Source organism: Symsagittifera roscoffensis, chromosome 9 (genome assembly GCF_963678635.1).
Source record: "Symsagittifera roscoffensis chromosome 9, txSymRosc1.1, whole genome shotgun sequence".
Classification (NCBI taxonomy): Eukaryota; Metazoa; Xenacoelomorpha; order Acoela; family Convolutidae; genus Symsagittifera; species Symsagittifera roscoffensis.
Genome location: NC_087070.1, coordinates 3,442,521 through 3,455,690, shown reverse-complemented (window position 1 = coordinate 3,455,690; position 13,170 = coordinate 3,442,521). Strand labels below are relative to the sequence as shown.

Sequence of the window (13,170 nt, the reverse complement as noted above, 5' to 3'; positions counted from 1 at the left end):
TATAAAAAAAACTATTTATATTCATCTAGAAATTGTACTTTCCAATATTAGATAAGAAATAGATAATTTTATAAAAAAAAAAAACGTTAGATTACATTATCTTTACAGAAATTATATTCAATTTAGAAAACTTTTTTCTGTATAGTTATCAAATTTACATGATGGGGTAATTCGATATAATTTTGGGTCGTTTGCATGCATAACCGTTCCGTGATGAGTTTAATATTGAGTTAGATAGCGCACAAACAATTCGGTCGAAGACAATTCAGCCATCTTGAAATTCAAACAATTCAGCCAAAAATGCACAGGAAGTTCAGTCGCTGACAATTCAGTTAATTTTTGAATAGCGCTATTTAAAGAAATGGAATTGTAAATAGTTTCGGCTTAATGTCGCCGGTGGTCGATAACCGGCTCCAAGTTTCGCATAGAGTCCTACCCTCTGTTACAACACGCTAGCGTCCAAGAGAAATTCAGTATTTATACAGATTTTTATTACTGAAATATCAGTTCTGTATCAGGCTCTGGTAAGTTGCACTTTATCTCTGATCAAAGATAAATCAGAGAGCAAAATTGCAGTACTGTAGCAGTAATGAATTAGTACGGATACAGTGCTGTTTTTCTGCTATATTTCAGACCAGAATAAAATCAGAGCTTGTGTTCTCATAGTTCTCTGACTAGAATAAAATCAGATTTTTTGTTCTGATACACGCGGAGTTTGATACCAATTGGCATGACCATTTTATTAAGCATGCATAGCCAAAAATAACATTAACTCCTTCTTCTACTACGATGTATTCTTTTTACTCAATATTGATAGTTTTGTAATTTGACTGGCCAAAGTTTCGACCAATAAGATTGAAAGGATAAAAAATGCTACATACACAAAAGAGCGCGTACCAAAAGAGCGCGTACCAAAAGAGCGCGTACCATAAGTGGGCTTTTTTAAATACCAAATGAGCGCGTAGCATAAGAAATTAATATGAATTGATAAGAAATAAGAAAAATACGAACTAAAGTCAGATCGGCTATACAATCGTTGTAAAGCATATAATAGTGCTGATTTAATTACATACGTAAAGGGAATTTCTAACAATCTTTCATCAATACTTAAACATATTCATTCATTTTCAATTAGTGTTCGTCGGTACGCGCCCTTTTGGTACTTAACTGGATTTTTATGAAGAATATTTTAAAGAATTTAAAAAAGCATTTTGTAAAAATATTAATTTCAGTTCTCTGTTTTATTTGTCACATTTTTTTGGATAAAATTACCAAATTTTAAAAGATATTTAAAAATCTCTTAAAAAGATTTTTTTGTTTTGTTACAAGGATACAAGGAACAAATTGAAAATCAACATTGGCTGAGTGTTCTGTTTTCGGAGGAAAATCAAAATGAAAGGTTTTAACCTCGGGAGGGCCTTTCTGATCATTTTGCACATCGAAATGATAATTTTGAAGAATAATGTCATACCAAAATAACGATTCAAACTTTTTGAATGAAATTTAATTAATGCCTCAGGGCAAGAAATATTTAAGACAAATTGTTATACCAATTTTTTAACTGATAGATTAGTCGGTAGGTTGTTGCGAGACTGCTTGTGGATCAGTGCAAAATTCTTGTTCAATGTTCCGATTGCCCTCTAATGTCGATGACAAGCTTTTTAGTTGAAAGAAAGGTCTTATAAAACATCAAAAAAAACTTCAGAATTTTTGATTATTTGTGAAAAACTTCAGATTTAAAAAAAACAAGACTGCTTGTGGATCGGTGCAAAATTCTTGTTCAATGTTCCGATTGCCCTCTATTGTCGATGACAAGCTTTTTAGTTGAAAGAAAGGTCTTATAAAACATCGAAAAAACTTCAGAAATTTTGATTATTTGTGAAAAACTATTTTTCTTATATGTACTTATATAATGTTGCTGCTTACGCTTTAATAGAACGAAGAATATAGTAGGTTACTCAATGAGAATTATCGTAATCCGACAACTCGCAATAAAAGAGAACTCGCATTAGAAGACAACTCGCAATATACTCACCACCACAGTCGCGCCAACGTGTTGCGAGCCTGCCAACAGAGGGTATCATTCTATACGAATTTCAGAGCCGGTTATCACCGCGAAGCGGCGACGAGCACGTAGCGCGCCCACCGGCGACCTTATACCGAGGTTATAAAGTTTCCAATTACCTTCAAAAAACTTCCCGCATCGGAGTTTCATGGATAATAATCGATTATAATGGTAAATTGTTGTCTAAAATGTTGTCATCATATTCCATTATTGCTGCAAGTTTAGATCGCAAAATCGATTATATTGTGATTATAATCGATTATTTTCGTAAAAAAACAATCCATTCAAATCCATTATAATGGATTATAATCCATTTAAAATCTATTATAAATAAATATAACGGATTAAAAATTAAAAACTTGCAACATTTCTGCGTTACTCACGGCCTACTCGCAACCTAAACCTACTCAAACTAACCCTCACTTTGCCCCTCATTCGCTTTGCCCCAAGTAAAAATTCATGAAACGTAATACATAGCACCTACTGCACGAAACAGGAAAGGATATAACTTTAAGAAAATTTTCAAATTTAACAATTTATTCTCAAAAAATACCTTATAATCGATTATCATAATGAACTATAATGGTTAAATTATGATAATAATGAATTATATTGATATAAAATACTGGGATTATAATCCTTTTTTGACGGATTATATTCGATTCTTTTTGTATTTTTACAGATAATGACTATAAAATGACAATATAATCAATTTTTATTCATGGAACTCCAGTGCGAGTAACTCCACTGACAACAATATTTTTTAGATCAAATAATAAAATTCCGTCAAAAAAAATATGGCTAAAAAGTCTAAAATTGACTCAATAAAAAACCGCCCCAGCATGAACGTTCCGCATTTTAATGAAAATTCGGAAGAACAAGAGTCACTTGTAACATCTGTTTGTAACAGATATCTTTAATTCGAAGAAACTTTTTCGATTGTTTCCAATTGTTTGCTTGGGTCTTTTCTGTTATACAGCTCAAAACTGATCTGCTTCAAATTTTAATCCTTGAACCATAATACTCAAACCTGATTGGTTCAAGTTAGTTTCAGTGGAAGAAGGTCTGGATATTCACTAAAAATAGAAGCTCTATTTGCAATTTGATAAATATGGGCTGTATAACAGAAAAGACTGTTTGTTTTCCCGCTGTTTCTGTTGAGTGGGGTGGGCCGTTTCAGTGCCGAACTTGCCCGAGGAGGTTGATGTGGTGATGAACAACCCCAAGACCGATCCCGGAACCTTGAGTGTGTTCGCTGCAGGTGTGAACACTGGCGGAACTTACGACCACTTCGACATGATATTTGAACCGAAACAAGGTATAACACATCGTCTATAATTCAATCATTAGTATCTCAAATTTCACGCGGAATTAATGATTCACGACATAACAAACTTAGGCTCTTTTTCCTTCCCCCAACTGTGATTTTTTACAAATAACCGGATCGAGGTCACAAACTCATGTCCAGACTTTGTGGGTCGCACCGCATCCGGATGCAGACCCAAATTGCAAGTCGCGCCGAGAGTTTGAGACTGGAAAGTCTGGATGTGAGTCGCACTGTGGGTCGCGAAAGTCTGGACACACCAAAATTTGGTCGCAAAAGTCTGGACATGGGTCGCCAAATTACTGAAATACCTAAATTTGGTCGCCATAATTTGAACATGGGTCGCTAATGTCTCTGGAAACAGATTTTCCAAACTTTCGCCACTTCATATCCAGACTTACGCGCCCAAATTTTGGTATGTCCCGGCTTTCGCGGGCCACGGCGCGACTGATGTCCAGACTTTGAAGTTCAGAAAACCGCGAGGAAAACTGATGGGGAAAAGGAAAAAGAGCTCGAACTTATGTATGGACGACATAATCAATTTCTGTATGCACAACATTAAACAAGTTATGTATTCAGGACTTAACCAAGTTTTGTAATCACGACCGACATTATCAAGTTTTGTATTCTGATTATGACATAATCAAGTTAAGTGATGACGACATTACTAAATTATGATTGACGACAGAACCATCTTCATGGCGAATTTTCATTCCAAGGTCGCACAAATTTAATTGTTGACGCCACAGACTGAGTTGAAAAAATCAAAGCACTGGATATAGAAAAAAAAGGAGGTGGAGGCTTAATCAAGAGAGTGTTCAGAGGCGGATTAAGACAAGCAAAGATTCTTCGGAGGATTTTTACATGTAAACTTAAGGAAGCAGAGCCGAAAAACATGGATCCAGGTACCGATTATACAAATGCCGATTATGGAAAAGCAATGTTTCGCTGGCAGAAAAAGAAAAACGAAGCGACGGATAGGATGAAAACAGAGGAATCAGAGGCAGGTTTAGGAAAGCGAGGATTCGGGACAGCGTTAGAAAAGCGAAGTTGCGGATTCGTCAAATGAGAGTTCAGTATAAGACATAGTAGGCCGAGCATTCATTGGAGGATCTGAAAAGCAAAGTTAAAAAGGCAGATTTCAAAAAGCGACTCTGCGGACAAGGAAAACTAAAAGATAGAAAAATAGGACAACTAAAGAACCTCAGATACCAAAGCCCACTGGCAACGAGGCTAAAAATTAGCTACAAAGGTTATATTGAACTAAGGTTAATTTAATAGATTGAAGTGAGACTTGGTTGAGATTCTGTTCTAGACTATGACTAGTTTAGAAAAGTGAGAGTAAGAAAATTGCCTTAAGATTGAACTAAAATGTATGCAAGACGAAGCAACAATGCCGAGATGAATCCATAAACTACAAAAATCTACAAGCATCTGGGCACTTTATCGGAGAGGAATCAGGTGTGTTTCAGTCGACGAACATGACCGGCGGGTTTCAAACCTCAATGGCTAGCGCTTGGGCTCTTTTTCACTTTCTCCCCACATTTGAAGTTCAGCTTTGAAAAACAATTTTAAAATTGTCAAAAAAGATCAACACTTAAATTGCAAAATGATAATTAATATTGTTCAGCAAGTGTAAATCACGCAATTTTTCTCGGTTATTCATTTATTTATAAAACAATATAATAATGATTATAGTTTTAACTTCAAATAAACTTGAAATATTTCCATGATGCTTTTCCAAAGGTTGCCATAGAGGGATTTTCACTAAAAACAGATAGAAAAAAATTCCTTACACTTAAATGAAATTTCATAGTCTTGTAAGTTGAGCTGTTGTGTTTGAAATTGCGTTTTGTTTGGTTCCAAATTAGAACCAATTTTTTTCTAATAAAAAAAAAAACAATTTTCGATATAATGACTGCTGAATTTTGCATGAAAATGTAGTTTTTTAATTCTTTTGTTCTCATCAATTTTGTTATTCTGGTGCGTGATTATTGTGTATGCTGGTAATAGTTTTTGTTTGATTTTCCATAGATGATAGATTATTTTCCAATCAAGAAACAAGGAAACCTGGCAGTACCTTGTAGACCAGCTCATGATCGAATGAAGAATCAAACTTTCTCTTGTACAGCAGGTCTTCACTGTCCAACTCAGTCTTTTTTCAAGCAATTTTGTTAGATTCGTTGTTAAACTGCGCAAAAGTATTGCTGGGTAGGTAGTGCAGATGGCTTATGACTAAAGCATTTATTAAAAGTAATCGATTTCTGATCGTCAGTGGCTTCTCTAGAAATCTTGACCTTATTGTCTTAACGTAACAACAATTTGCTTGGTGAACAAATTCTTTAATCTTCATATTTCACGAAATTAGGCATAATAACTTGTGAAACAACTATCGAAATGGATATTTTCAGACGTGGAGGGGTGGAAAAAAGCCAGCGGTTCTATAATTGATTCAGATGGGGTCAAAGTGCTTCGATGTCGGAGACGTAGCCTTTCTGTCGGGTTAAAGTTTGAAACTAGATTTAAAGGTTCCTGATCGCTTGGTTTAGATCTTGAGATTTTAGATTGGAGTTGGTCCCAATGGGCTCTTTTTTATGTCTCGTTCCGGGGATTTGTCGATTTCTACTGATTTCTGAAGGGATTTGACTTCCATTTTAAAATCTTTACGACTTTCAATAGGTTGGATTTCTTCCCTCTCGGATTTACCATCTAAAACTTTTGCTTGCAGCTCCTGCGATGATATCAAATCCCCCGCATCATTATCAGAGATAACTTCTGTAGAGATTTCTAAAATTTGAGGTAACCTCGGTTCGCCAATTGACATCAGGACGGTAATCTCACGTTCTTCTGACGGCCTGCCAGGGTTGCCTGGATCGAGAGGTGGGGTTCTCTGAGCTTTTTCTTTTAATTTTCTTCCTTCCCCTTTCTATCAATGCGTAGTTTTTCTAATATGGCCTGCATGTTTCTTTCAAAATGTTTTAGTTTCGAATTGTTGAAACCGACTTTTCGGGATGGTTTTTTGTCTTTCAAAGAATTTTGGTCGCACAAATTTTACTCATTTGACTTGCTCTTTCCGGTCTCATTACAGTGCTTTCTTCTTTTCTGTCCTGGACAGCAACTTCCTCGGGGACCTGTGGAGATTTTTTGTTTGCATTCACCACGTCTTCTGAAGATGATGACGTATCATCATCTAAATGGCTGTCCCCTTTATGGTCTAGAGCGTCCCAGTCAATTGTCATCTCCCTGCAGCTCATCTCCCTCATATCTGGACATAATAAGGGTTTTAAAACAGTTTTTTTTGGAAATCAAATTTTTTGATGAACGAAATTTAACCGTTTTATGGCATATGGTATTTGGTGCATATGGAATTCTTTCAAAATGCGTTTCAAACAGTGAAAAATTAATAATTTTTGGGTCACATTTCTCCATCGTTTTAGGGTTTTCGATCGTGCTACTGTTAGAGAAGGCTTTGGAATTTCTGAGCCATAACCATCAGCCATTCTACAATTCTTTCTATCAACCTTTCCACCAGTCTTGATTCTTTGTGATTGCCCTCTGGGCTAAATTTTAAGTTGTGTTTTGTTCTTGGCAGAAATTCCATTTTTTTCGAAAATTATCCCGTTTCTTGCTCTGTTCATATAAGACCAGAGCCGTAATGCAACAGCTCGCAAGAAAAGACAACTCGCAATAAAAAAAGTCAACTCGAATTAGAAGACAACTTGCAATACACCCACCGTCGCAGTCGCGCCAAATTGTTGCGAGCTTGCCAACGGAGGTTAGGATATTATACAATATTAGAGCGCCCACTGGCGACCTTAAACCGAGAGTATCAAGTTTCCAATTAGCTTCAAAAACTTGCGAGTTGTCGCTTTTCTTAAATTTTGCGAGTTGTTTTTTGTTGCGAGTTGTCTTTTCTTGCGAGATGTCGCGGTATCGAGTAGAGCATTGGCTGGGATTTTTTTTTGAAAAAAAATGCAATTTTTGCCAAGACGAAAAAAAAACAAATTAAATCTTAAAATTTTTCCAGGGTATACAATCAACTCTCCCAGTAGACTAGAACTCAAATGAAGTAATTTTACGATGTCTTCTTTGTTTGCGAACACTATTTACCATGTTTACTGTCAGTTCCGAACAATTAAATCAAAATAATTATTGCGCCAGCGGAGATGTGGCAAACTGGGTCATCTGGGTGTGGGTTATAACTAAACAAAGGGTTAAAAATAACCGAAAGGGTTATAACTATCTAAAGTTTACTCGATTTTTATTATTTTTATATACTCTGGGTTCTCAGTTTTTAAAATAATTTTTTCAGGTAATTGGGGCTGACATATTCAATTGGTATGACTCATGTTAAAATACGCTAATTTCTAGCACATTTCATGGTTTTTTCAGTTTTTTATTTTTTCAACATATCAAACTTCAAAATTACCGATGTTCAAAATATAGAACTTTGAAAGTTACAAATAATCAATTATTATCGATAAGAATCGCTTGAAACATGTCTTAAAAAACAATCGAATATAATTGAATATAATTGATTATAACTTTACTGAATTTTACAATTTTACAGTTTTTTATGACAGCTACTGAAATCATAAAAAAATTGATTAGTATCTCTTGAAACTGGGTGCGGGTACTCATCTAAAGTTTCAGAGCGAGTAGAAATTTAATAGAATGCGACTATTTACTGATCTAACCGATATACTAGAGGTTAATTGGGTTGATGAAAAATTAGAAAATCTATCTATACACGCTAAGATGTTTTTATTTCAGGTCTATATTATAGGAAGTGTTCCAGCAAAGTCCATTTCTAATTGTTGATTTGCTTCAATGATGGATGGTAATCGTTCTAGGTACTCTTTAGTAGCTAATGGTTTCAAACCTTTATCTGATTTAATACACTCAATCCAATTCTGGCCGTGCACTTGAATTTCTCTACATATCTTCTACCGCCCGATTTTTTGCAATGCAAGGCTTTTTATCGCAAACTGACCCCTTTTAAGATATCTCAGCCTCCTCGACGGTGTGCTTCGAGGAGGCTGAGATATCTAGTCTCACATCGTTTCACATCTTCCTTTCTTGTTGCAACATGTCTTCACTCGTCGATAGCCTCAATAGTTTTCTTGTTTTTGGGCTAGCGTTTAAATTTCTGTCTGGTTTTATTGGTTCGGTGTTCGTTTTCCAAGGTTCAGATGAGTTAGTGTTAATAATTGGGGGAGTATTCACCAGCGGCGGTACAATTTGATCTGACATAGCTTTTGCTTTGAAAAATTGATTGAAAACTTTTTGGTTTGCAGGATGGAGGAAGGCAATTTTCTGTGGGAGAGTGAGAATTTTGACAAAATGAAGTTCAAAATCGTGTGTATAAGTTTTCATAACATTACGCTGCCTTTTTCATTCGGTTATCACGCTCTATTTTGTTTGCTCCAAATTTTCTGCAGAATTACACTTCGTTCAGTTTAAATTTTTTTGTGAATTTTTGACGTAAATTTTTAGCGTTTGTTTTTTCGAAACCTACTAACGTTTTTTTCATCGTCATAAGAGGAGTCATGAGAGGATTTAGAAAAACAAGGATTCAGGGGAAGTTTTAGAAAAGCGAAATAGCGTATTAAAAAATTGGAAAACTGAACTATCTTTAAATGATTAAAATAACAAAGATATACTGGCTGAATTAGAAAAGCGAAGAATCGTATAATGAAAATGAGGGTTCGAGTACGGACTTAGAAAACTGAAGCGGTTTAACTAGAAAAACAAAGGTTCAGTGGCAAAAATGGAAAAGCTAAATAGCCCATTTGAGAAAACGAGGATATCGACGTATTAATCAACCAACTAGCCCAACTGTCGTCCCCTTGTTTATAGTTGGTAAGTCAGTGGACTTCGTTCGAAGTTGGCCTATCACGTGAAACAGTTAGTCTATGCTTTTCAAGGTAATTTGCCGGGGTTGAACTTCGTACATGAAAAATGAAAAATGCTTGTCATAGAATTTCACAAAAAAATAATAAAAATTTTTGCGTACACAAAATAAGTTTCTCTTACATTTCCATACAGGAAAACGCTTGTAAAAATTGTTTACATTTTATAACGGGTTGTTTCTTTAGATGCGAACGGGAAGGCGTGTCCGGACTCGAGTAACCACACCAGAAATGATGTGTATGAGAGTGCCAGTGACGTATTTGGGCTGATGCCCGGCTGTGTTTACACTCTCCACTACACGGCCACTTGTGTGTCAGGAACCAGAAACGAGACATCCCCTGTCGCAACTGCAGTTAAAGACGGATGTGCAGGTACCCCCCTCCCCCCGGCCTCCCCTCCCACTATCTTTCTTATCTTTTCTGTCAGATTTGAACTTCTGATCTTATATTTTGCTCTTCTCGATTGTTTTTGGTTAGTTCAGATCTGACAAACAAGTCCCCCACCTCTCTTGTGATTTCTGTCAGATTTGAGCTTCTGATCTGATAATTTGCTTTTCTCGATTGTTTTTGGTTAGTTCAGATGTGACAAAAAAAATCTTTTTCGGATCTCATAATTAATCTGCAATGTTCTTTTCTAGAAAAATTGTGGATTAAAATAAGTCCAATTTCTTAACTTTGAAAAAATGAAGGAAACTGAATTTTGACTTTCAAACACTTAAACTGCAAACTTTTTATAGATCATCTGATATTCCTTCTTTGCATGATGATTTCTTTCTAAGTATGATGATGTGCGGTCAGTTAGTAGACAGCCGCGTAAGCAGACAGACCAGTGCGTCGAAAATTGGGAGATTCGTTACAAGGAACAAAATGCTCAAATGCTTAACCGTTAAACTATTTCATTATAAGGTTGGCAGTTCGTTATTAGGTATCAAAGGGGGATAGTAAAAGAGATTTTAAATTCAGTTATCTTGGTTCTCGATCTCGATCTTTCAATGCTTTCAGTTCCTAACGAGGGCTTGACCAACTACACCGGAACCGCCCTCAGCACAACGCAGGTACTGGTGAATGGACTAGGCGGGAAGAATGGAACTTTCCAAACTCTCGATCTCTTTTTCCGCCCGCATCTAGGCTGCGGTGGAGCCGAAGTAGAACTTCTGGACGTCAATGCCAGCTCCGTAAATTCCACGGCCAATTTAATACCGGGCTGTCCGTACACAATACGCTATTACCTTAAATGCTTCCATGAAAACTATGCTACGGACGTGATAGGACCAAGCACTACGAACGACGATATAAAGATCTGCCCGTGTAAGTTGAACTTGATATATGCCAGCACTATACAACCACAGAATGATTTGACCAAAGTGAAGAAAGTCAGCAATGAAAAGAAAATTTACAAACAGAAAAAATTTTATTTGTTTTTTTTTTGTTTTTTGTTAGTTCTTTTTGTACTTTTTTCCCCAGCGAACCGCTATTAAATTAGTTCAAAACATGAAAAAAGAGGCAAAGTAGCTTGAAAAGTTTTGTGCTATTAGTTTGAAAAAAAAAGATTCAAACCAGTTTTTTCTCGACGCTGATACAAATTTTTTTCCGAATCCAGATCTTTTTCCGAATCTTTTTTTCCGAATCCAGGTCATGACCAATCACAAGCTTGAACATCTCTATTTTATCCTACGCCATAATTCCTTCCAGAACTTTTTTTCCATTTCATTTTTTTCCAAGTTTTGTACATTAACAAGTATCGTGTATTACTTATGAACGATAAAATCTATCTGAGACAAGTAAAAGGAGTGGGAAAAAACGCATGATCGGAACTTTCACACCTGTAGAATGACTTATAATTTCGCAAGGTCTGGTGTGTTTTGTATTTAGATCCCACAAATCCGAAGGCCAGCCTCTTCTCGAATACATCGTTTGTCGGCTACATGACAAACTTTGGAGTCGAGCCTGATGGTTACTATGAGTATGCCAGGTACAATCTCAGTGCAGACGACACAAGTTACTGCACGGGATCCGCAACCGGAAATTTGTCCAGATCCGACACCACATTTAATTTTAATGGATTGGCTGCCGGCTGTCAATATGACCTGGCATTTGAAGCATTCTGTTCAAATGTCAGCAGCAGCTCAAACTATGTCCTTTGCACACGTAATTTTTACGCTTCCAACTTTCTATTCTAAAATTTGAAGGTGTTAACAAGTTTTCGTAGTGAAACTAAAATTTGGGGCTGCAGTCTCCGGTATCATTTGATTGGTTGAATATCGTGAAGAAGTTTTGGTAGTAAGCGATTAACTTAATTTTGGCTGATATTATTCACCAGGAACTATTTTCTCGGAAAAAACTTAGCGACAACACTGTCTTGTCTTAGCCCCCCCCCCACCGTAGAGCTCCTCTTCGTCTATTTTCTTTCGTCTCTACCTCTCAACGATTTTTCGCAATTCTTGTTCACACCTATAAAGTTTTCAAATTAAATTTTCGAGAAATTCTGAATAAATTGAGCGATGTGCGTGTATACGCACGCTCAAAGCTTAGTTTTTTATGGCCAAGTAGGGAATAAACTGCGTGCGAGGATTTTTATTTTGCTTTCTTCTTAAGTTCAGTTCATTTTGTTGAAAAGAAGCCAAATTCCACTATCGAACAGCAAAAGTGTAAAGGTCACTAGAAACGTGATCAACTTCTAGATTCGAAAATGGATTTTAGTTTTCAGCGGAATGAAAAGTTTCCCAGCGGAATGAAAAGTTTGCGTATTAACCCAGTTTTTCAACCTATTTTAGACTTTCTTACGTTTATTTGAGGATCGGAAAACTAGTGTGTTGAACATGTCATTGTAACTTGGCCCGAATAAATCAACCTGTACTTTTCAGTGCCTAACGGCCCAGCCAACATTGCACAGAACATTTCGGCAACAACTTGGGACTCAATGCCACTCACGTGGACCGTGCCAACTGAGGGATATGCCGAGGTGTACCAGATTAAAATAGACGGGACAACCCCCCTAGAGAATGTTTCATCCACTTCGTAAGTATTGCTCATTTTCAGAAGCACTCTCCCAACTGAACGCTTTTTGTCAAAAAAATATTGGCCAGATTGAAGTGTACTCAAAATTGAAATACCTTAAATTTAAATTTAGTTACCAGTAAGTTCTTTGTCCTGCCCAAGCATTACTAGGTCAAATTGTGCTCGCATTAGGCGCATCGCTTGCTGTTTGTATGTCTCTTAAATCCGCATCCACGGCCTAAACAATGCAAAAATTGTAAGCAGAACCCTCGTGAGTAATGTAAGGTAAAAATTGTCGACACATTGTGGAATCCCCAAAGAGTGGAAAAAGCAAAATGAGCAAAAAATTCAAAAAAGAGCTTATTTTTTGGAGCTGACTTGAGATTTAGCCATTTGCCGTGGCTTCCACAACAGCAAAAATGTTTTAAAAGCCTTGTTGCAGATTCCGCGACAGCCCTGGTTGTTCATGGCAAAATCCACTTACAATCTCAGAAAACACAGTTTGACTTCGAAATAAGTGGAATGTCTTTTTAGAAAAATAATAAAAGAAAAACTCAAATTTTGTTAGTTCATTTAACCAATACTGAGTTCATTTAATCAAATTTGATTGAGATTCAGGACAAAAGTCGAGAAAGCATTATAAGAAAAAGAAAAATATTTGAGCACATTGATTTTTTTCAAGCTGCAACGAAAACAAGTTTCAGAAAAAAGGGAAAAAGTTATTATCACGACTTATTTCATTATATAAATTTCAGTACAAATTTTTTACATCAGATAAACAACAGGATTGTAAACTTTGATCATCAATTTCTCAAAATAACTCAGCTCATATTTCACAAATTTTTTTGAAAATCTAGTTTTTTCAAATGCGA

The 13,170-nt window shown here is 36.1% G+C and overlaps 1 protein-coding gene across 1 annotated transcript in view; it reads left to right on the top strand.

Annotated features, from left to right (window-relative positions):
• The window catches only part of LOC134854451 (uncharacterized), a 277,410-nt gene that overhangs the window by 136,694 nt on the left and 127,546 nt on the right, over positions 1 to 13,170 (top strand). Inside the window, exons 35-39 of the mRNA XM_063870705.1 lie at positions 3,246 to 3,383; positions 9,488 to 9,673; positions 10,304 to 10,609; positions 11,174 to 11,449; positions 12,166 to 12,319. Coding sequence (XP_063726775.1) covers positions 3,246 to 3,383; positions 9,488 to 9,673; positions 10,304 to 10,609; positions 11,174 to 11,449; positions 12,166 to 12,319 — 1,060 coding nt within the window. The remainder of the gene's footprint in view (positions 1 to 3,245; positions 3,384 to 9,487; positions 9,674 to 10,303; positions 10,610 to 11,173; positions 11,450 to 12,165; positions 12,320 to 13,170) is intronic.